This window comes from Jaculus jaculus, chromosome 14, assembly GCF_020740685.1.
Source record: "Jaculus jaculus isolate mJacJac1 chromosome 14, mJacJac1.mat.Y.cur, whole genome shotgun sequence".
NCBI lineage: Eukaryota > Metazoa > Chordata > Mammalia > Rodentia > Dipodidae > Jaculus > Jaculus jaculus.
In genome coordinates this window covers 21239354-21262593 of record NC_059115.1, presented here as the reverse complement: position 1 = coordinate 21262593, position 23240 = coordinate 21239354, and the positions used below count along the sequence as shown (strand labels likewise).

The window sequence follows — 23240 nt, the reverse complement described above, 5'->3', positions numbered from 1 at the left end:
GCACGTCTTTAATCCCAGCACTTGGGAGGAAGAGGTAGGAGGATCACCATGAGTTCAGGCCACCCTGAGACTACATAGTGAATTCCAAGTCAGCCTGAGCTACAGTGAGACCCTACCTCGAGAAAAAAAAAAAAAAAAAAAAAAGTTCAGCCTCTGGCAAGAGCTTGGTTACTAAGAGGGAGCTACCCTTAGCAACTGGTTGAGACCTACTGTCCTGTCTCAACTTGCTAAGGGAAGAGGCTATTCCCTAGCAACTGGGCCAGATTCCTCCCTGGAACACTCTTCACCTCTTTGTATCCATTTTCAGGAATGAATCAGCCTCGGCACCCACCTGTGAGAACACCAAGCAGGTCTCATAAAGCCTCAAACCTGACACTCTGGGACTGAGATGCAACCTGAGAAGCCTTGTCTTGACTTTATTTCCTCAGAGGCCTGACTCCACTCACCGCCTTGGCAACAGGGCAAATTCCCAGGCCTGCGTGCATGAAGGATGGCTCACACGTCTCTCAGCAGTTGGGAGGCTGAGGCAGGAAGATTGCTGCAAGTTCAAGGGAAGCCTGGGCTATAAGGCAAGACCCTGTCTCAAAGAGCAAACAAACTGTAAGGCCTTACCAGCCGCTCTCCTAACCCTTTGAGGAGCTGGGCTTCAAGCATATTTTATTTATTTATTTTGAGAGAGAGGTAGATAGAGAATGGGCGCACAGGGCCTCCAACCACTGCAAACAAGCTCCAGATGTATGTGCCACTTTGTGCATCTGGCTTACGTGAGTACTGGGAAATGGAACATGGGTCCTTAGGCTTCACAAGCAATGTCTTAGCCGCTAATCCATCTCTCCAGCCCCAAGAATATTTTATTATTTATTTATTTGGTTGCGGTAGGGATGGTCAGTGTCCTGGTATATAGCCCAGGCTGGCCTGTGCTTCCAATTCTCTCACCTCAGCCTCCCAAGTGATGGGATGACAGGTATGCACCATGACACCCAGCTCTAAAAGATTTATACCCAGGGTAGATCATAGTGGTGAGCCCCCAGTGGGCTTCTTTCTTAGGGATCAGACCCTTCCAAGGCCTGTCATTGCAGGCATTAGTGCCCTCACATGCCCAATGAACACTGATTGAGCCACAGGGGAATCCCTCTTTGTACTTGACACCAAACCAAATTGGCCTAAGAAGGACCCAACAGGCTCTTGGTCACAAGTAGAAAGAGCCAACGCTCACCAACCCAGGGAATAGGTTCTAGGAGACTCTCCACAGACACAGACACACCTCTCCACCACAGAACATGGTATAGCATCTGCAAAGAACATGCCTACATCCTCTGGCACACTTCAATCCAAGTCCCCTCTTCCCCTTTTAAGTTTAGAAAGGTTTTATTACGGGGCTGGAGATATGGCCTAGCATTTAAGGCACTTGTCTGCAAAGTTCAATTCTCAGCAGTTGGGAGGCTGAGGCAGGAAGATTGCTGCAAGTTCTAGGGAAGCCTGTACCCATGTAAGCCAGATGCACAAGGTGGTGCATGCATCTGAAGTTCACATGCAGTGGCTAGAAGCCCTGACACACCCATTCTCTCTCTCTACCTGCCCCTTCTCTCTCAAATATGTAAAATATTTTTTAAAATTTTATTATAGAGATTATAGAACCTAAGAGAAAGAAAGAATACAGAACTCCTGCCCAAGAGGAAGCAGGTTTTCAGAAATAAAAAGGCACCTCTTCTTCTTCTTCTTTTTTTAATTTTCAAAGTATCATGGAAGTTGTTAATAAAAATTTGAAATAAAAATAACTTTTCAAAGTAGAGTCTCACTCTAGCCCAGCTCACCTGGAACTTACTCTATAATCCCAGTCTGACCTCAAATTTACAGCGATCCTCCTACCTCTGCCTCCCAAGTGCTGGGATTAAAGGGATGCACCACCACATTGGTCCAGTTTTTTTTTTTTTTTTTTTCTTTCTCCAAGGTAGGGTCTCCCTCTAGCTCAGGCTGACCTGTAATTCACTATGTAGTCTCAGGGTGGCCTGAAACTCACAGCAATCTTCCTACCTCTTCCTCCCAAGTGCTGGGATTAAAGGTGTGCACCACCACACCTGGCCCACTTTTGTTTTTTAAATGTTTGTTTGAGAGAGACAGAATGGGTATGCCAGGGCCTCTAGCCAATGCAAACAAATTACAGATGCATGCATCACCTTATGCATCTGGCTTATGTGTGTACTGGTGAACTAAACCTGGGTCCTTAGGCTTCACAGGCAAGCACCTTGACTGCTAAGCCAACTCTCTAGCCCCTCCCCTTTTAAAATATATTTTATTTATTTATTTGAGAGAGGCAGACAGCAAATGGGCACATCAGCCTCAGCCCCCTGAGCAGCAGAGATGTCAGGCCTACTCTTCCTGTGAGTGAGTTATGACTTCAAATAGGACACAAATGCTGTTACAGCTGCTAGTTTAGAGAATGATAACAACAAAAAAAAGTGGACATTCAGTGCAGAGAATCCACCAAAGGTCTGACCCACATTCCTGTCTGCAGTTGTTGGCAATACCAAATGTATAGGTACCAAGGGGTGGCAAACACAGCACCTGGCATGGGACCTGCAGATGGTGGGTGCTCAGTAAACCATGGGTAAATACAGAGCTTACAAACCCCTCACCAACACTTTCAGGCACTTCTTCACCACCATTCCCTGCGGGAACCAGTACAGCCTTCAACTCTTCCTATGGACTACAACCTTCCATGCTTCCGCTGGCTGAGGGTGTGGTCAAAAGGCACCCTACACTGTCTATAACAAGTCCAGCCAATCCCAAGGCCATAGTGGTCACATGACTGGGCACTGCAAAGGCTGCTGGGACCTGAGAGACACCTTGGTGTCTCTTGTAAAAGGGCTGGTGTTAGTAGCCACAGGTGTGACCTGTGCATATGCAGCCCAGGCCCCCTGAGACCCTCTGGGAGGCCACATTACTTAGGACCACATTAGGGTTGTCTTTGTGTATTTGTGTGTGAGAGAGAGATGCATGCTTGTGTGCAGAGGTATATGCCCATGCATGCGCATGGCAGAGCCCAAGGAGAACATTGGGTGTCCTCCCCTGTCACTCATCCACGTTTACTGGAAGCAGAGGATGGTAGTTTGAATGGATGACCCCCAACATATTTAGTTTATTAAAGCATGTAACTTAGTTCTCCAGCTGCCTGGCTGGAGGAGGTGTCACTGTGGCTGGATCCTGAGGGCCAGCCCTAAGGTGTTAGTGGGGGCGGATCTGAATTCCATACCAAAGGTAATACAGAGTGCTTGAACCCTGTCTGGGGTTCCTGGAGTGTGCTTGCTTTTGATCAGTGGTTGCTTTTCTCTCTGGATGGATCTGTAGGACAACTGCTGCCATTATGGAACTTCCCCTGGATCTGAAAGCTTCAAATAAATCCCATCCCCCCCATTAACCATGTCTGGTTTGGAGGTTTATCCCAGCAACATGAAGTGGACTATGACATAGGGTCTCTCACTGAATTCAAAACTGCTATTTTCAATCAGACTGGCTGACCACTGAGCCCCAGCGATTCTCTGGCTTTCACTCCCCAATAACTGCAGTTACAGTCCTGCATGGCCACACCCAGCTGCTGGCATGGATGCCAGGAATCAAACTAAGGCAGAATCATGCCCTCTTGGGTTCTCACGCTTGTACAGCAAGAGCTCTTACCCACTGAGCCATCTCCCCATGCCCTACTTTGGGTTTTGAATCCAGAACTCACCCAGAACTTGACTAGGAAGAATGCGTGGGGTGGCCCACGGTCATACAGCTCCCGTAGGCCACCCTTTTTCTCAGGGAATTTGTCATAAATTTGTCTGACGTCCACGCTTTCCAGGGGCGGAGCTCCAGGGCTGGGACACTGCTGGCTGATATGCACAAAAAGGTGCCTTTGGTACTGTGGAGGGAAGGCCCGGTGGTGAGGAGTGGGCCATGGGCTGTACCCCAGCTCTCACTGCACTGGCCAACCCACATGACATGAGGCCACATTCCAGGCAACCCATGCCATGCTTCCCTTGCACTCTTGGCCCAGCAGACCTCAACAACCTGCCCATCCCTTCTCTGTCCACACAAGCTCATCCTCTCCCACCCAGTGACTCCCCCCTCACATGGCTCCAGGGCTGATCCATCCCCACTAGAACCCAGCACCCACCCACCTTTCTGCAGCCTTTCCAGCTCCCACCATGTTTTCAGTTCCCATCATATTTTGTTATTCGTTTCCCTGAAAATTTCAGCTCTGTATCTGGAACACTGCACTTGGCAACTGTCCATGTAACGCTCAAAGCCCAACTCACTTACTGTCCTCTCAGGGAAGCCTTAACCGGCTCCACGGAGAGAATTACTGCCTTCTAGATGTACACAAGCTAGACAGGCATGAGAGGCCATTGTGTGCAGGGACTGTTTTGGGTCCAGGGGCTACAAGGCCACCAAGTTCTTGACCTCATGGAGTTCACAGTTAACAGAGAGAAAAAGGAAGCTTGAATCTACCTACATATAATGTCAATCTTAGGAGTGGCTTTAATTATAAAAAGAGCCAAAAGTAATGGCAGGTAAACCACGCATGGTGGCACATGACTATAATCAGGACACTGGGCCGGACAGTCACAAGTTCAAGGCCAGTCTAGGGTACGTAGTAAGTTGCAGGATAGCCTAGGGTACAGAGTAAGACACCATATCAAAATAAACGAATAAAGCCAGGCATGGTGGCACATGCCTTTAATCCCAGCACTCGGGAGGCAGAGGTAGGAAGATCACCATGAGTTCAAGGCCACCCTGAGACTACATAGTGAAATCCAGGTCAACCCGAACTAGAGTGAGACCTCACCTAGAAAAACCAATAAAATAAATAAATAAATAAATAAATCCATAAATAAATAGGGCTGGAGAAATCGGTACAGTGGTGAAAGGTGAAAGGTACAAAGCCTGATGGCCTGGACTTAACAATCCAGGTTTGATTACCCAGTATCCACATAAAGCCAGATGCACACAGTGGCACATACATCTGAAGTTCATTGGCAGTGGCAGATGGCCCTGGCATGCCCATTCATTCCTTCATTCTCCTCTCTCCCTGCTTGCAATAAGCAAATACAGGGCTGGAGAGGTGGCTTAGCGAAGCCTAAGAACCCCGGTTCGAGGCTCGATTCCCCAGGACCCATGTTAGCCAGATGCACAAGGGGGCACACGCGTCTGGAGTTCATTTGCAGTGGCTGGATGCCCTGGCGCGCCCATTCTCTCTCTCTCTATCTGCCTCTTTCTCTCTAAAAATAAACAAAAAATAAAAATAAAAATTTTTTTAAAAAGCAAATACTAATGTTAAAAATAAATAAATAAATAAATGAGAGCTGGAGAGATGGCTTAGCGGTTTAGGCACATGCCTGCACAGCCTAAGGATCCAGGATCAATTCTCCGGGTCCCATGTAAGGCAGATGCACATGGTGGTGCATGCATCTGGAGTTCGTTTGCAGTGGCTAGAAGCCCTGGTTTGCCCATTCTCACTCTCTCTCTGTGTTTCTCTCTCCCTCTCTGTCTCTAATAAATAAATAAATATAAATCTGTAGCCGGGCATGGTGGTGCATGCCTTTAATCCCAGCACTCAGGTGGCAAAGGTAGGATGATTGCCATGAGTTCAAGGCCACTCTGAGACTACATAGTGAATTCCAGGTCAGTCTGGGCTAGAGTGAGACCCTACCTCAAAAAAACCAAAAACAAAAAGAAAAAGGAAAAGGAAAAAGGGACAGCAGCCAGGCGTAGTGGCACACACCTTTAATCCCAGCACTAGGGATTACTGTGGGTTCAAGGCCACCATGAGACTACATAGTGAATTCCAGGTCAGCCTGAGCTAAAGTGAGACCCTACCTCGAAAAACCAAAAAAAAAAAAAAAAAGTGATGGGGTGGGGGTGGTGGGGAGAAGCTGGGGAAATGGCTCAGTGGTTAAAGATGCTTGCTTACGAGGCTTGCCAGCCCAGGTTTGAATCCCCAACACCCATGTAAAGCAGATGTACAAAGTGGCACATGCATCTGGAGTTCACCTGCAAAAGCAGGAGACCCTGGAACACCCAATCTCTCTCCCTCTGTATGCAAACAAATTTAAAAAAAAAGGAGGGGGGGCTGGGGACCATCTGAGGAAACATGTGGGAATGGCAGGTACAAAGGCCCTGAGGCTGGAGGCTGCAGCAACAAGCCAGGCTCAGTGAGTGGGCAGTGAAGACTAGACAGAAAGGAGATTTGGACTATGTAGGTCCTTGTGAGAAACAGAAAGGATTAGAGCTTTTGCTTCGAGAGGTGGGAGAAAGCCAGGCATGGTGGCACCTGCCTTGAATCACAGCAGATTGCTGGGAATTCGAGGCCAGCCTGGGACTACAGTGAGTTCCAAGTCAGCTTGGGCTACAGTGAGACCTAACTTAAAAAAACCAAGGGCTGGAGAGATGGCTTAGCGGTTAAGCGCTTGCCTATGAAGCTTAAGGACCCCGGTTCGAGGCTCGGTTCCCCAGGTCCCACGTTAGCCAGCTGCACAAGGAGGCGTACGCGTCTGGAGTTCATTTGCAGTGGCTGGAGGCCCTGGCGTGCCCATTCTCTCTCTCCCCCTCTATCTGTCTTTCTCTCTGTGTCTGTCGCTCTCAAATAAATAAATAAATTAATTAAAAAAAAAAAACAAGAGCGGGGGGGGGGTTGTTTGGGTATGGTTTCTTTTGTTTTTGGTTTAGCCTTTTGGTTTTGTGTATGTTTTGTTGTTCATTTATTTGAGAGAAAGAGAGAATGGGCATGCCAGGGCTTCTAGCCACTGCAAACTTCAGGTGCATGTGCCACTTGGTACATCTGGCTTTACGTGGATACTGGGGAATCAAACCTGGGCTGTTAGGCTTTACAAGCAAGTTCCTTTAACCACTGAGCCATCTTCCCAGCTCTTACTTTGCTTTAGAAGTAGGGTCTCACTCACCCATAATCCCAGGCTAGTCTCCTACTCACAATGATCTTCCTATCTCAGCTTCTTGAGTGCTGAGATTAACTACCTGTACCATCACACCTGGCTTTATTTATTTTGTTTGTTTTTTATTTTTATTTATTCATTTATTTGAGGGGGGGAGAGAGAGAGAGAGAGAATGGGCACATCAGGTCCTCTAGCCACTGCAAACTCCAGATGCATTCACCACTGTGGTGGCTTGATTCAGGTGTCCCCCATAAACTTAGTGATCTGAATGCTAGGTTCCCAGATGATGGAGATTTGGGAATTAATGCCTCCTGGAGGAAGTTTATTGTTGGGGGCGGGCTTATGTGTGTTACAGCCAGTTTCCCTAAGTCAGTGTTTGGCACATTCTCCTGCTGGTATTGTCCACCTTATGTTGGCCAGGGGATGATGTCCATCCTCTGCTCATGCCATCGTTTCCCCCTGCCATCGTGGAGCCTGTAAGCCAAAATAAACCTCTTTTTTCTTGCTCTTGGTTGGGTGATTTCTACCAGCAATGCAAACCTGACTGCAACAACTACCTTTGGCATCTGGCTTACATGGGTCCTGGGGAATCAAACCTGGGTCCTTTGGTTGGGCAGGTACACACTTTAACCACTAAGTCATCTCTCCAGCCCCAACTTTATTATTATTTTTTTAACTTCTGTTTGGATGTTTGGATATGTCTGTTTTGGGTATTTTCGATGTTTTTCTTTCTTTTTTATTTTCTTTTATTTATTTATATGTTTTTTTTAGTTTGGTTTTTTGAGGTAGGGTCTCACTCTAACTCGGGCTAACCTGGAATTCAGTATGTAGTTTTAGGGTGGCCTCCAACTCATGGCGATCCTCCTACCTCTGCCTCCCAAGTGCTGGGATTAAAGGTGTATGGCCACTACACCTGGCTTTCTTACTTCTATTTATTTATTTATTTATTTATTTATTATTTTTGTTTGTTTGTTTGGCTTGAGGTAGGGTCTCACTCTAGCCCAGGCTGCCCTGGAATTCACTATGTAGTCTCAGACTGGCCTCACACTCACAGTGATCCTCCTACCTCTGCCTTCCAAGTACTGACATTAAGGGTACGCACCAACATGCCTGGCTCAGGCTACCTTTTGAATTTTCAACAATCAACTGGGATTACATGAGCAAGCCACCATTCATGGCTTCCCAAGTGAGTTTCATCAGCATCACCTTGGACAGTGATCGCAGTGGTAACGTGACAGGGCAGGTGGCTGCATGTTCATGAACCCAGCTCCTTCACACAGGGAGGAATTACAATTCCCCAATTTTTCTACAGTTAGACCTGAGCACGTGACTAAGTTCTAGCCAATGGGACAGGAACAGACATGCTAGTTGCCTCTGGCACACAGCTGGTTTCCCTTCCTCCATCTGCTGGCCACATGCAGAGAATCCCACAGATTCCAAAACCTGCAATATGGTAAGGACATAAGATGGAAGGGGTCCAGGCCCTGAATCACTGAGGCAACATGCCTGACTACTCAGTTCCCACAGTGAGATGTTATGTGAAGAGCTGGACACCATGGCGCATTCCAGCCATCCTAGGACTCAGGAGATTAAGACGGGAGGATCAGCACCAGTCTAAGGCTAGCCTCGGATACACGGTAAACCCGGGGGGGGGGGGGGATCATGTCTGTTTATATAACAAAGCGTGTAAAACAGTTGAACATGAACATGTTTGACAAATGAATAAATGACCTTCCAGGTCCTTTATGCTAAGAGGTCTCAAAGTATGGTTCCTGAAGAAGCTATGAGAACACAGCCTTGTAGCCCATCAGGTGGAGTGGAGCAGAAATCTAGTGTATGGGGCCTGAGATAATGTCTGAACAAGCTTTCTGGATGATTCTGCTGTCAGAGGACCACCGCTCTATCTTCCCTCCCTTCCACCTCTACATTCCACAATCACCCAGTGACTGTCCCTCAGTGTCACTCACAGAGTCAACTGCATCCGGTGGCTCCACAAAAGCAGAGAACTCTACGAGCTGCAGCCGCGCAGTGCCCAGGGCTCGAGCCTGCCAGGCGGGAGGTGATGGGGCAGGTGGGGGCAGAGGCGAGAGGGCTTGGGGAGGCTCGTATCCTAGAGAGAAAAAAAGATAAAAACTGCTAACCGTGGGCTGCAGAGATGGCTTAGCAGTTAAGGCACTTGCCTGTGAAGCCTAAGGAACCAGGTCCTATTCCCCAGGACCCACATAAGCCAGATGCACAAGGTGCCACTGTGCATCTGGCTTTATGTGGGTACTGGGGAATTGAGCAGGCTGTTAGGCTTTGCAGGCAAATGCTTTAACCACTGAGCCATCTCTCCAAGCCCCCTTTTAATATTTTATTTGTTTATTTATTTATGAGAGAAAACAGCAGAGAAAGAGAAAATAGGCACACCAGGGCCTTTCGCCACTGCAAATAAACTCTAGATACATGCAGCTGGCTTAACATGAGTACTGGGACCGGGTGTGGTGGCGCACGCCTTTAATCCCAGCACTTGGGAGGCAGAGGTAGGAGGATCACTGTGAGTTCGAGGCCACCCTGAGACTACATAGTGAATTCCAGGTCAGCCTGGACCAGCGTGAGACCCTACTTTGAAAAAAACAAAAAGAAAGAAAAAACAAAACAAAACAAATACATGAGTACTGGGGAATTAAGCCTGGGTCTTTAGGCTTTACAGGCAAGCCCCTTAACTGTTGAGCCATCTCTCTAGCCCTCCAACCCTCACCTCCTCTTCTTGCTTCAGCTAACTTGATTTGGGTTTCTACCACTTGCAGCTGAAATAACCTCAACCAATTCACTTCCCAAAGGTCCCACAAGCTAGCCAGTGACAAACAACACAATTCTAGGACGCCCAGCTGTAGAAGCTCTGCACATTGCCTTTACACACACACACACACACACACACACACACACACACACACACACACAAACGCGCGCACGCGCAGTAACAATATATCCCTGGGTTAACAGTACTAAAGGAGGGGCAGCTGGGGTCAGACACAAAGAGGGTCAAGAGTGAGTTCTTACCTGGGAGCTCAGTGGACGGGGGAGTCAGCGACAAGGAGAATGAAGTCTGTGAGAATGGCTTCACACTGAGGACAAAAGAAAACCTGGGTGAACACAGTGGCGCATGGCAAGCCATACCTGCACTAGTGAGATCTGTGTGTGATCATAAGGTAGGAGCAATGACTGTTACTCTCCTTCACACATGAGGAAACTGATGCACACAGGTCAACTTAGCTGGGGTGCTGCACAATCTAGACTCAATCCCATGTCAGTTCCAACCACGAAGCCAGGCCTTTTATTTGTTTGACACAACTCGACATGGAATCAGGGCCTCACACATGCTAGGCAGGTGCCCTACCTCTAAGCCATGCCCCAGACCTCACTGTGGATTCTAGACAGAAGCTCTACCTCTGAGACACATTCCCAGCCCTCACTGTGGATTCTAGGCAGGAGCTCTACCTCTGAGCCACGCCCCCAGCCCTCACTGTGGATTCTAGACAGGAGCTCTACCTCTGAGCCACATTCCCAGCCCCTCACTGTGGATTATAGACAGGAGGTCTACAAGGTCTACCTCTGAGCCACGTCCCCAGCCCGTCACTGTCACTGTGGATTCTAAGCAGGAGCTCTACCTCTGAGCCACACCCCCTATCATTAGGCTATTGCAACATAAGCCAATCTCAGTATGTACCCCTAAGTTAAGTTGGAACTTGAGACACTCCTGCTTCAGCCTCTGAAAGCTAGGATGACAGGTGTCAGCCATCACAACTGACTAGAACACTGTATGAATGTAATGTTCTACCTGTGCTTTTCACCATCCAAGGTGGTTAGCCACTGGACACATCTATACCTCGTCACTAGTGTGGCTAGCATCCCTGAGGACCTGACATTTTATGCAATTTAAATTAATTTTAATATAATTAGCCACCCTACAGCTTATGTCTATAGGTTCAGATGCATTCCAGAAGACTAGAGATTACCCATGACATGATGGTGAGGAGACTCAGATGTGAGAGATCATGGGGTCAGAGGTCAGAAGAGGTCAAAAATCAATATGCCAGGATCAGAAAGGCAAACTCAAGGGAGCTTCAGACCTGACTCCCAGGGACTCTGCTCTGGGCCTTGTCATCCCAGTTCTGAAATCTGCCCACTGACATAATCTCTTGTCACTCGGCCCATTGTTCAGATGCTACCTTCTCAGAAAACCCTGCCTGTTCTGTGCTCAAAGAGAGGTCTTAGCCAGGCATGCTGGTGAACACTTGTCATTCCTGCCATTTTAGAAGGCTGAGAAAGGCTGGAGAGATGGCTTAGCGGTTAAGCGCTTGCCTGTGAAGCCTAAGGACCCCGGTTCAAGGCTTGGTTCCCCAGGTCCCACGTTAGCCAGATGCACAAGGGGGCGCACGTGTCTGGAGTTCGTTTGCAGAGGCTGGAAGCCCTGGCGCGCCCATTCTCTCTCTCTCCCTCTATCTGTCTTTCTCTCTGTGTCTGTAGCTATCAAATAAATAAATTAATTAATTAAAAAAAATACAATTAGAAGGCTGAGAAGCAGGACTGACACCAGCCTGGGCTAGAAAGCTGAGATATTGTCTTAAAATCAGCATTTTAAAAAAGATTTACGAAATAGGGCGGGAGCAGGGCGCAGTGCTGCACGCCTCTAATCCCAGCATTGGGAGGCAGAGTGAGGAGGGTCACTGCGAGTTTGAGGCCAGCCTGCGACTACACAGTGAATTTCATGTCAGCCTGGGCGAGAGTAAGACCTTACCTCGAAACCCACCCCCCACAAAAAATAGGGCAGGAAAGGCGGGTCAGTGATTAAAGGCACTTGCTGGCAAAGCCTAACAGCCTGGGTTTAACATCCTAGCACCCTTGTAAAGCCAGATGCATGAAGTGGTGCATACATCCGGAGTTTGTTTGCCACGGCAGGAGGCCCTGGTGTGCCCATTCTTTCTCTGTCTCTCTCTCATAAATATTTCTTTTAAAAAAAGAGATAAAAATAGCCAGGCTTGGTAGCACACACCTTAAATCCCAGCACTCAAGAGGCAGAAGTAGGAAGATCTCTGTGAATTCAAGGTCACCCTGAGAATACAGAGTGAATTCCAGGTCAGCCTGGGCTACAATGAGACCCTACCTCGAAAAAAGAAAAATTAAAAAAAAAAAAAAGATAAAAATAAAGCCGGGCATGGTGACACACGCCTTTAATCCCAGCACTCGGGAGGCAGAGGTAGGAGGATCACCGTGAGTTCGAGGCCACCCTGAGACTCCATAATGAATTCCAGGTCAGCCTGGACTAGAGTGAGACCCTACCTCGGGGAAAAAAAAAAAAAAAAAGATAAAAATAAAGCCTTTGTGATTGGGGACATCATTGGTAAGGGTCTGCCTAGCAGGTGAGTCTCTGGGTTGGCTCCTCAGCACCCCAATACACAAAAATGCAATAAGACAGAATGCAGCCCTCCACACCCACACAATATTCTCCTGTTCACAAGGTCGCAGCCTGTCCCCTCCCTGCCCCACATATAAAGCTACACACTGGGACTCTCCACCTTACCACTGCTGTCGCGGTGTGGCCACTCAGGTACTCGCAGGTGTTCAACAAACATCTGATGGGCCAGCTGCTCAATCCTGGCCCCCCCCCCATTCCTTTCTGAGGCTCACCACAGTTTCCTTGCCACGTGCTGTTTGTCTGCCTAGAATATTCCCACCCCCGTCCTTCACGTGGCCAAACCCCACCAGCCTTCAATGTTACCTCCTCAGAGAAAACCAGAACTTTCTCTCTTGGCCTAAAACTGACTGTGGTTCTCCACCACAGTGTGCACACTTCAATTTCACGTTTGTGCAAGTGATGGCTCCACAGCACTAGATGCTCTGACAGTGTTCAGATGGCTCCGCTGTGCTGCACACCCGTGGTCCCCTGGGGATTTGCTCTGACCTTTCTGTGTCCCCAGTGAATAGTATTTTCCCCCACACTGGATCCCACAACATGCCGCCTCATTCAGGCTCTCCCATGTTGCCTTCCTGCGGCCACACCCCTCCGCCAATGCCCAGCCTCACATTACTGGTTCTCTCTGGGCTGGAAAATACTTTCCATGAGCCTCCGGGGTCCATGTCTATGCTTGTGGGCTAACAACCTGAGTGGAATAGGTATGTCTTCCCATGGACTTCTGGGGCTCCCTCACCCCTTGCTAAGCGCCTCTAGACCTACCACTGCCATTTCATGAGCCTCAGGGGATTCCCCCATGCCTCTTAAGCACCTCTGGACCTACAACCGCCTTCTCATAAGCCTCTGGGGACCCCCCTCTCTTCTCACAGGTGCATCCCATAAGCCTCTGAGGCACATACTCCCCCTAGGCACGCCCACTAGGCTCCTCCCTCGCATTAAGTTTTCAGTCAGCACATTTCCTCTCAAACCTGCTTCTTCCTAGGGTTGCATATCCTGGGATGGCTCTGCCAACACCCACCAGATGGCAGCGCTGTCCTTGTTCTCCTCCTTCCCAGCCTCACAGACCCTTCCCTTCTGCTGCCACTGTCCAGCTCCCACCCCATGTTGAACACATTTGCTTCAGCAAATCATCCCACTTCAGAAATGAGGAACCAGGCAGAGCACGACCAAGGTCTCGCAAAGTCTCTAACCAGCAAGAGGCAGAACCAGGCTCAGACCTGCACAGCCTGGCTTCACAATGTGTCTGTCCAAAAAGGAGCAGGAAGATGGGGTGGCAAAGCAGTGAGGTGCAAAAGGTACTCACTCTGGAACATTCCATGGGGGCCCAGAACCTCCTGACCAAAACTGGAAAAGCTCAGTGGCCTAGAAGAGGACACAGGGGTTAGCTGCCCCCCCCCATAGACCAGCCCCATTCTTCCATCCCCAACACCTAACATCCCTCCCCACCCCACCTGAGCGCCTGAGGGACCCAGCTTGGCTTGCAGGGAAGGTGCCGAGATGAGCTGCGCAGAGGACATGGTAGCCATGGTCTGGAAGGCTTTGTCTTTGGAAACCTGGTCCTGAGGAACATTGGGGTCCACGTTAGTGGGGAGTCACCAAAGTCAATGAAGCCAGGGTAGGGCAATAGTAGGATGGGGATGGGAGGTGAAGACTGGAGGAGGCAGGACAAAGGATAAAGAAGGGGTGTGTGAGGCAGGGAAGGGCAGATGGGCAGATGCCAAGAGAGGAAAACGGATTTAGGAGATGGAGCTGGGGATGCCACTTTCCTGGCTACCAGCCTACCACCTAGAACTCAGCAAGGGGCCAAGGGAAGTGGAGGCCACAGAGAGCAGGAAACATCTTCACCATAGAGGAGAAAGAGGTTTCCAAGTCTAGATTGACACTGAGAAAGATTTTTAGGTCAAAAAAGAACCGGAGGTAGATGCCCAGGCAACAGAAAATTATAAATTTCACACACCCCAGGGAAGAACAGAAGGAGGAGGTGTTATATTCCAGACAGAAAACAAGGTACTGAGAAAGGACAGAAAAGACTGGAAGCTAAGGTTTCCACCTGCAGAGCCAGGAAGGTTTCCAGTACAGAAGAACAGGAAGCAGCCATCATCAAAGCAACAAGGAGAGGCCCAAAAGCAGAGGGTGGGAATGAGGGACCAGGCCAAGAAGAAATAGGGAATCCAAGGATAGGAAGAAAAGAAAGTGGCTGCAAAATCTCCCACAATTGGGGCTGGAGAGACGGCTCAGTGGTTAAAGGCACTTGCTTGCAGAGCCTTAAGGGGTGGGGGGCTCAATTCCCCAGTACCCATGTAGAGCCAGATGCACAAAGTGGTGCAGGATTCTGGAATTTGTTTTCAGTAGCAAAAGGCCCTGGTATGGCCATCCCCCCTCCCCCCGCTCCCATCTCTGCTTGCAAATTAATCAGTAAAATTTAAAAAAAAATATATTTCCCACAATAAAGGACACTTAGGCCACAGGGAGAGGAGGGGAATGAGAACCAACAGGAAGGGACAATGACAGTAGCAAATAGAGGGTCAACAGCCATCCCTGTCAGCTATACTTAAAGCATAAAAACCTCAGCCACCAGAACCAGTCCCTCTGCCTAATCTGTTTCACTCTTTGAGTCTCTATCATCCATTCCCCCCCACACACACCTTACCCCCCACCCCCGGCTTCCCCACTGTTTTCTCTGACTCTCTCTCTCCAGGTTTCTGGCCCTGCTTTCTAGGCAGCTCTCTCCCTGGGTCTGTGCGTACCCTCTCTGGATCTCTCTCTTTCTGCCTACCCTCCCCCAACTCTCTTTCCTGATGCTGTCCCTTTCTCTTCATGAGTCTCTCTCTCTCTTTCTCTCTCTTTGAATCTGTTCCTCTCTGAGAAAGTCTCTGTCCTGCTCTCTGAGACTGACTGGCTTTCATCTCTGAGTCTCTCTTTTCTCTGATTCTTTCCCTTTCTCTTTATGAATCTGTCTCTATCCCTCTCTCCTTCTCTCTCTAGGTCTCTGTTCTGCTCTATCTGGGACTCTGTCCCTCTCATCTCTCTCTTCTGGGTGTTTGTCCCTCTCTTGCGGTGCTTGCTTTGATTCTTACCTTCAGCTTAGACTGAATCTCTCTAGATTTCCTTCGAGCCAAAACCTGGATGTGGCTGGAGACCTGGATATATAGAAGCATGGATATAGAAGCCGGTTCAGGCCTCACACATGCCCTCACCACCGACGGGTCCCCAACGCTTTTCTGCTCAGCAGAGGCCCTCATGCTGCTGGAACTCAAATGATGACAGGCGCAGACAGGCTACTCTGCATGAAGCTGGTGGGAGCTTGAGGCCAGTGGGATTTGAGGATGTTCTTGCCTGGACCTAGGACGGATCTTTGCCTCCAACCCTCCCCATCCTTCAGTCTCCCTCTTTGGCCTCTCTCTGATTCTCTTTCTATCAAACCTGCTATTAAAAGCGGGCAGGGGGGCTGGAAGATGGCTTAGTGGTTAAGCGCTTGCCTGTGAAGACTAAGGACCCCGGTTCGAGGCTCGGTTCCCCAGGACCCACGTTAGCCAGATGCACAAGGGGGCGCACGCGTCTGGAGTTCGTTTGCAGAGGCTGGAAGCTCTGGCGGGCCCATTCTCTCTCTCTCCCTCTATCTGTCTTTCTCTATATGTCTGTCGCTCTCAAATAAATAAATAAAAAATTTTAAAAAAGCGGGCAGGGGCTGGAGAGATGGCATAGAAGCCTAAGAACCCAGGTTCGATTTCCCAGTATCCACGTAAGCCAAATGCACAAGGTGGTGAATGCATCTGGAGTTAATTTGCAGTAGCTGGAAGCCCTGATGCACCTATTCTATCTATCTGCTTCTCTCTCCCCCTCTCTCTGTCAAATAAATAAAATATTTAAAATGAAAGAAAAAAGCAGGCAGCTACATTAGACTCGCTGACACACTGAGAACACAGGCAAAAACACATGGCCTAGACCCACCTTGCATCTGAATCAGCCCACCTGAGGCTAGACGTGGGTGGGGCATACCCACCCCATACAGAAGCCCAAAACTCAATTCTGAGACCTGTTTTCGAGTCCGCGTCTTTCCTGTCCTCAGCTTGATGTAGCGGGCGATGAGCTCATTCCGACCTGAAGAGTCAGAATGGAATCCAGTAAGACCATCCACAGAACTCCCTGACCACATGAGACTGAGGAGATGGCTCAGCATTTAAAGGGGCTTGCTTGCAATGCCTGCTGGTCTGGGTTTGATTCCCCAGTACCTGCATAAAGCCAGACTCAAAAGGGCACATGCCTCTAGAGTCTGCAGAGGCAAAAGACCCTGGCATTCATGCGCACACACATACCACCCACAAACAAATAAAAACATTTTTAAGAATAATAAAAGAACTTCTTGACAAGGAAGAAACCCTCAGCCCAGTCCCCCAGCAGCATCAACAAACTAAATGGAGGAACCCTCAACTGCAGAGACCCCAGAATACTTCTAAGTAAACCCAAGAAAGTCACTTAACCTCCCAGTACCTCAGTTTCCCCATTTGATTTGTGCACATGAAAATGCTATAGCCTTTTTAAGAATACAATGGGATTCCTTCCTTTCTATTTAACTTTTGTTTGTTTGTTTGTTTTTTGAGTTAGGGTCTCTCTCTAGCCCAGGCTGACCTGAAACTCACTATGTAGTCTCAGGCTGGCCTCGAACTCACAGCGATGCTCCTACCTCTGCCTCCCAAGTGCTGGGATTAAAGGCATGTGCCACCATGCCCATTTCATCTTAAAAAAATTATTTATTTGCAAATAGAGAGATGAAGAGAGAAGACAGGCAGGCAGAGAGAATGGGCATGCCAGGACCTCCAGCCACTGCAAATTAACTACAGATGCATGCGCCACTTTGTACATCTGGCTTTATTTACATGGGTACTAGAAAATCGAACCTGGGTCCTTTGGCTTTGCCAGCAAACACCTTAACCATTGAACCATCTCTCCAGCCTTCTACTTAAGAGAGCTTGGCATTACAGGCCTGGTCCACTGCACCCAGCCATACATAATGCGTCTCCACTTGAACAGCACTCTGAGCTCTGCACATGCCGGTTACATCATTATGCCTTGCTTGGGTCAGGACAGCTGCGGAGACTCACCGTACATCTTGCCTTCGTCCGACAGGATGATTTTACGGCGGCCACAGGGTGGGTAGATGGCCAGGGCCTCCTGGAAGCTCTGCTCAATGTCAGGGCTCCACACACCCTCAGCATCAGGGCCCCCATCACCCCCAACACCCTCGCTGCCGCCGGTGCCCTCCTCACTGCCTTCCTCACTGCCTGTCCAGCCGCTGCCATCTTCCAGGGGGGCCCCAGCCCGGGGTTCCCCCATCTGGGCCTGCAGGAACAAGATCAGCAGCTATGCATACTGCTAGAGCCACTCAGAAGAACTGTGAGGGTCTCAAGGCTAAAGGTCAAGCCTGGACCAGGACCCCTGGGTCAGAGGGAGAAGGCTGGAGTCCTGACACTGTGTTTGAGGGTGGAGTGTTGGGGTCAGGAGTCTGAAAGAGTAGGGCTGGGATCTGGACTCCTGTTCAAGGGGAGTAAGCTGGACCTGAACTCCTGGGTCTGAAAGAGGAGGGCTGGGATCTGGACCTCTGGGTCATAGAAGAAATGACTGGAATTCTGCTAAGATTTTGGGGAGTGCTTCTTCCCTGAGTTTCCAAGGTAACGTGGACTGGGTTTAAAGTCACTTGAGCAACCAGGAGTAAAGCCTGTGACCACGAGGATTAAAACTTTGTTATGGGGCGCTGCTTTTAGCAACTACCAGAGTCAGATTAGTTGCCCCAAAGCTGTGGGTGACACCTTCCAGGCTCACCCCAAGAGCAGATGCTAGAAAAGGAGGGGCAAAAATCTAAGATAGGATGAGACCCAGGCAGAAACAGGGAGACAGAGACTGAGAGAGAGAGCCAAAGAGAAGGAGAGACAGAGACCCAGAAGGAAAGGACAGAAATCCAGAGAGACCGACAGGCACCCAGAGAGATGGGGACAGAAAGTCAGTCGGGGCTCTAGGGCAACATTCAGAAAGTAACCGCAGGGCAGTGGGACCGTGCACCCAACCATCTGCAGGGCCAGAACAAAGGGCCCAGGCGTCCCCTCCCCCAGCTTCCCACAGCCCCGGCTCGGGCGGGCGGGGTGGACAGCAGGAGCGCCTCTCGGCCCCGCCCCCCCTCCCCTCCCCCAGCCCCCGGGCTCGGCTCCAACCCAAGTTCCCACCGACTTTCCGGAGGCCCGGAACAGGGGAAAAAGTTTTCCAGCACGGTCGGATCCCGCCTCCCAGGAGGTTCGATGTCTTCCACAACTTTCCCAGCCCCCTCCCAAAGTCCCGATCCCCACTCTGGACTGAGGTCCCCGGAGGCAGACAAAGACCCCCGTGGCCCAGCCCAGCGGCGCGGCGACGTCCAGGACCTCCGCAGGCCGAAATCGCAGCCCAGCCCTCCCCCATGTGGCCAGACAAAGGGACCGAGGAGCCCCGCCAGGGACGGGGGCTCTGATTTCCCGCCTCGGGTCCCAAACCTCCCGAGACGAGAACGAGGGAACAGGATGCCCCAGGGGCCTCCCTCTGCCCCCCGGGGGACCTGCCCCGCCCCGCGAGGACGCCGGACGCCCACGAGTCACGCACACGAGCCCGCTCGACCCGGCACACGCCTCCCGGGCACCGTAAGGGGCCGCCGCGGCCACTCGCGCCCGCCCATCCCGCCTGGGTCCGCAGCCCTCGGCCGCCCCCTCTTCACGCGCACCCCCAGACTCGGGCCATCCGTGACTCCCTAACTCCGGGGAAAGTTCCAGCTCCGCGCTGGGACTGGATCGCCAGAGCCAACCAGGGCCCCAGGGCACGAGAGCGGCGGGCCATTCCCACGCCATCCCACCGACACACGCCTCACCTCATCGCGGGGAACTTCCCACCCCAACCCACACACCCCGAGCGGAGCGGAGCGGGATCGAGACTCCCGCCGGCGCCTTCCTACCTCCCGGCCTGGGCTGGGGAGCCGCGGGCGGGCGGGGCGCTGCCAGGGACAAAGTTGCCGGGAGCTTTGTTTGGGAAAAGTGGGAGGGACCGGTGGGGGGGGGCGGGCCCGGCGGCGGGCTGGGGAGCTCACGGTGACACTTTGCAGAAGGAGGCTAGCTGTGAGAGAAAGGAGTCCTATCTAGGGACTGCGTACTGGTCTCTAGAGGAGTTAGGTGGGTATGAGGACTTAGACCCCTGGTGGGAGGAGGGTTGGGCTCTGGACTTCTGGGTTTGAGGTCTCTGGACCCCTGGGTCTGAGAAAGGCAGACTGGGATCTGGGCCCCTGGGTCTCAGGGCAGAAAGCTCGAGCCCTGCATCTGAGGGAGGAGGCTGGTTCTGAACAGGAAGGTCAGGGACCTGGACTCCTAGTGGTTACGGAGGAAGCCATGTGTCCTGAATCACCTTGTAGTGTGTCTGTTGAAGATGCGGAGGTGATAGGAACAGGAAAGAATCTGCTGTTCTTCCCACTATGTTGATTCCAATGACAACAGGCTTCCCATGGCCTCACCAGAGTTTCTTGTGTTGGGCAAGACCCTCCGAGTTTAAGAAGGTACACGGTGATGCAGTGTCTGTAATACACATGTCCGAGAATGGAGACAGGCACCAGGAGTCTTGAGGAAGCAGGTTTAGAGCCCTGCTTCTTGCTCCCTTAAAGATGAAAGACTGAGGCATGAGAGCAAAGGTCTATGATGCCCAAGTTCAGGAGGTTGAGGCCAGCTTGGACTCCATGTACATACAATCTCAAAAAAAAGTGATGGGGGGAACCCGGCGTGGTGGCACAGGCCTTTAATCCCAGCACTCGGGAGACAGAGGTAGGAAGGAGGGTTGCCATGAGTTCGAGGCCACCCTGAGACTACAGAGTGAATTCCAGGTCAGCCTGAGCTAGAGTGAAACCCTACCTCAAAAAACAAAAACAAACAACAAAAAAAAGTGATGGGTGTGGGGGAGGGGAGGGACTGGAGAGATGGTTTAGCAGTTAAGGTGCTTGCCTGCAAAGCCTAAGAATCCATGTTCTATTTCCCAGTACCCAAGTAAGCCAGCTTCATATGGTGGTATATGGAGCTGCAGTTCATTTGCAGTGGCTAGAGGCCCTGGCCGCTTCTCTCCCTCTCACATTCTCTCATACATTAAAAAAGTGATGGGGGCTGGAAAGATGGCTCAGCAGTTAAGGCACTTGTCTTCAAAGCCTAAGCACCTGAGTTGGATTCCCCGGTACCCAACCACATAAAGCTAAATGCATATGGTGGTGCATGCATCTGGAGTTTGTTTGCAGAGGCAGGAGCCCTGGCACACACATACTTACTCTCCTAGACTTGGGTTCCTTGGAAGAACTACATAGGATTGTAGATTTTCCCAAGACAAAGTCTTGTTTTGTTTTTGTTTTTCTAAATAAAAATAGCAAAAATAAATAAATAATAGACCCAGGCAGGGACCTAGAGAAGAGCTCAGAGGTAGATGTAAAACTAAATGGAACTGCTCAGACTTGCATTTCATGAAGGTGGGGGTCCAAAGATACCTTCCAGTGAGTTGTTAGCCAGGGAGGTCCCTGATGCCCCTAAAACATTATAGGCCATTGCTGAGGCTCTTGTTTGCCTACCAGAACTAGATGATAAAAGCCTATTGCTGAAGACTCCACATGCTTGGGCTACAGGTCACTGAGAAATCGAGCTAAAGCTGAGTTGAAAACCTCCTGCCTGTGAACCAGCTGACAGAAAGCTGGAAAAAGCTACAGTGCATGCAGCACTATGGAAGAGAGAAGGGGTCCAGACCCGCCCTCCTCCCTCAGACCCAGGGGTCCAGACTCAATCAACAGTGGACATTGCAAGCCTTAAGTTTGGCCAACCAGGCCAAATGAGCCAATGGGTGCAATAGTGGTATGTCTGTTAGGGGGAAAACCAACTGCTCTCTAATTGGGCTGTTGGCCCACTCCACAGGAGGAAATATATGCCTGGTACTGAAAACCTAGTCCATAGTCTATGGTGGGGGTTGGAGAGATGGCTTACAGGTTAAGTCACATGCCTGCAAAGCTAAAGGACCCAGGTTTGAGGTAAGGACCCATCTAAGCCCAATGCACAAAGTAGCACATGCATCTGGAGTTCATTTGCAGTGGCTGAAGGCCGTGGTGCACCCCATTCTCAATCTCTATCTCTCCTATCTCTATCTCTTATCTCTCCTATCTCTGTATCTCTTTCTCTCTCTCTCTCTCTCAAACAAACAAATAAAGTCTATTGGCAGGTCATGAGCCCTAGGGGGGTAAATAGGATTTCTCAGACTTACATTTCATGAAAGCAGGGGTTGGAGATATGCCTAAATCAAGGGATTATGACCATCTGTAATTGTCAGGTGAGAACAACTGGAGAACTAGGATCAGAGGACCGAGTTCAACCAGGGTGTGGTCGTTGTGGAGGCGTGGCCAATGTTATAGAAACTGGGGCGTGGTTATAGACCTTGAGGCTTGGCTCAGTCTGCAAGTCTGTAATGGATGAAGGGGTTCTTGTGTGAGAACAGCAGGTGGGGCGTGGTCTTTGCGATGGGGCGTGGCTAGGGAGAAGACAAGGTTCTGGCTTAATGGGCGTGGCTCCATCATCAGTCAAGACCACAGTACAAAGACCAGTTCAGGGGCGTGGTCACGGAATGGGGGCGAGGTCTTTATGGTGGGGCGGGGCCAGAGACTGCAGGTTAAGGATGAACGGGAACATGGCTCTGCTGTCTAGTGGAACTGGTTCCTGGGTGGCGTTAGCGGGTGGGCGTGGCCATTCCACGGGGGCGTGCTCAGTCTCGTGGCTTGCAGTCAACGCTCCAGTGTTTGGACTGGGCTCCTGGCCAGAACTGGATTTTAACAGTCCATGGACAGTGGAGTCCGGGGGCCGGGTGGTCTGGCATCAGAGCCGGGACCAGGAGAAAAGAAGCAAGGCGTAGGCAGAGGTGAGAAACAGGATCTTGTGAGAGGTATACCCCAGTAGAGCTCTACCCAGTAGAGCTGGCCAGGGAGGGGAGACCCAACAGGATTGAAGGGATGGAAACAGCACAGGGGGCAGAGGAGGTGGACATGATGGGATTAACCTGCTCATTGGCTGTGTCTGGAGCAGGTGGAGCCTGGCCACTGTGGGGACACGGACTATGACCCTTCCCTTGCCACAGCCTCCTACCTAGCCACAATGTGGCATCTGGGGGTCCTGCTGCTACTGCTCCCCTCAGCTCTGGTGTCCCCGTCCTACGCCGCCCCGACTGGCGATGCTGACCCACAGGAGAACCCTTCGGGATTTCTAGGCCTTCAGAGTCTTTTCCAAGGCTTCAGCCGGCTTTTCATGAAAGTGAGTGATAGAAGTGCCTAGGAAACAGTGAGAGATGGGAGTGCAGGCAAGAGATGTGATGGAGTCAAAAGGACCAAAATACAGGAAGACATAAAATAGGAGGAGAAGCTGAGCCTGGTGTTCCAGCTACCAGATGCTGGGTGTGGTGGCAAGAGAATCATTGAAAATTCAAGACCAGTTTGGGCAACTTAGCCAACCCTGTTTCAAAATTTAAGAGGATTTGGCTCAAGGGTAGAGCTCCTGCCTGCAATCACAAAGAAGGACTTGGGGGGTGTGGCTTAACGGTAGGGCAACTGTCTAGAATCCACAGTGAGGGCTGGGGGCGTGGCTCAGAGGTAGAGCTCCTGCTTAGAATCCGCAGTGAGGGGCTGGGGGCGTGGCTCAGAGGTAGAGCTCCTGCCTAGAATCCACAGTGAGGGCTGGGGGCGTGGCTCAGAGGTAGAGCTCCTGTCTAGAATCCACAGTGAGGGCTGGGGGCGTGGCTCAGGGGTAGAGCTCCTGTCTAGAATCCACAGTGAGGGCTGGGGG

At 50.6% G+C, this 23240-nt stretch overlaps 2 protein-coding genes across 5 annotated transcripts in view; one reads left to right on the top strand and one right to left on the bottom strand.

Moving 5' to 3' along the window:
- Tead2 (TEA domain transcription factor 2) overlaps positions 1 to 19421 on the bottom strand; it is a 23642-nt gene extending 4221 nt beyond the window's left edge. Inside the window, exons 1-9 of one of the 4 annotated variants that reach the window (XM_045133841.1) lie at positions 19358 to 19421; positions 17490 to 17727; positions 16424 to 16488; positions 15465 to 15527; positions 13839 to 13946; positions 13691 to 13749; positions 9975 to 10039; positions 8900 to 9042; positions 3728 to 3901 (exon numbers count right to left, since the gene is read on the bottom strand). In XM_045133841.1, the coding sequence (XP_044989776.1) occupies positions 3728 to 3901; positions 8900 to 9042; positions 9975 to 10039; positions 13691 to 13749; positions 13839 to 13946; positions 15465 to 15527; positions 16424 to 16488; positions 17490 to 17721 (909 nt within the window). In that variant the 5' untranslated portion in view covers positions 17722 to 17727; positions 19358 to 19421. Of the gene's footprint in view, positions 1 to 3727; positions 3902 to 8899; positions 9043 to 9974; positions 10040 to 13690; positions 13750 to 13838; positions 13947 to 15464; positions 15528 to 16423; positions 16489 to 17489; positions 17728 to 19273 lie in introns of all 4 variants that reach the window. The other 3 variants (XM_045133843.1, XM_045133842.1, XM_045133844.1) reach the window with 3 other exon arrangements.
- Positions 18887 to 23240, top strand: part of Dkkl1 (dickkopf like acrosomal protein 1) — a 16899-nt gene continuing 12545 nt past the window's right edge. Inside the window, exons 1-2 of the mRNA XM_004672289.2 lie at positions 18887 to 19049; positions 22540 to 22712. Coding sequence (XP_004672346.2) covers positions 22557 to 22712 — 156 coding nt within the window. The 5' untranslated portion in view covers positions 18887 to 19049; positions 22540 to 22556. The remainder of the gene's footprint in view (positions 19050 to 22539; positions 22713 to 23240) is intronic.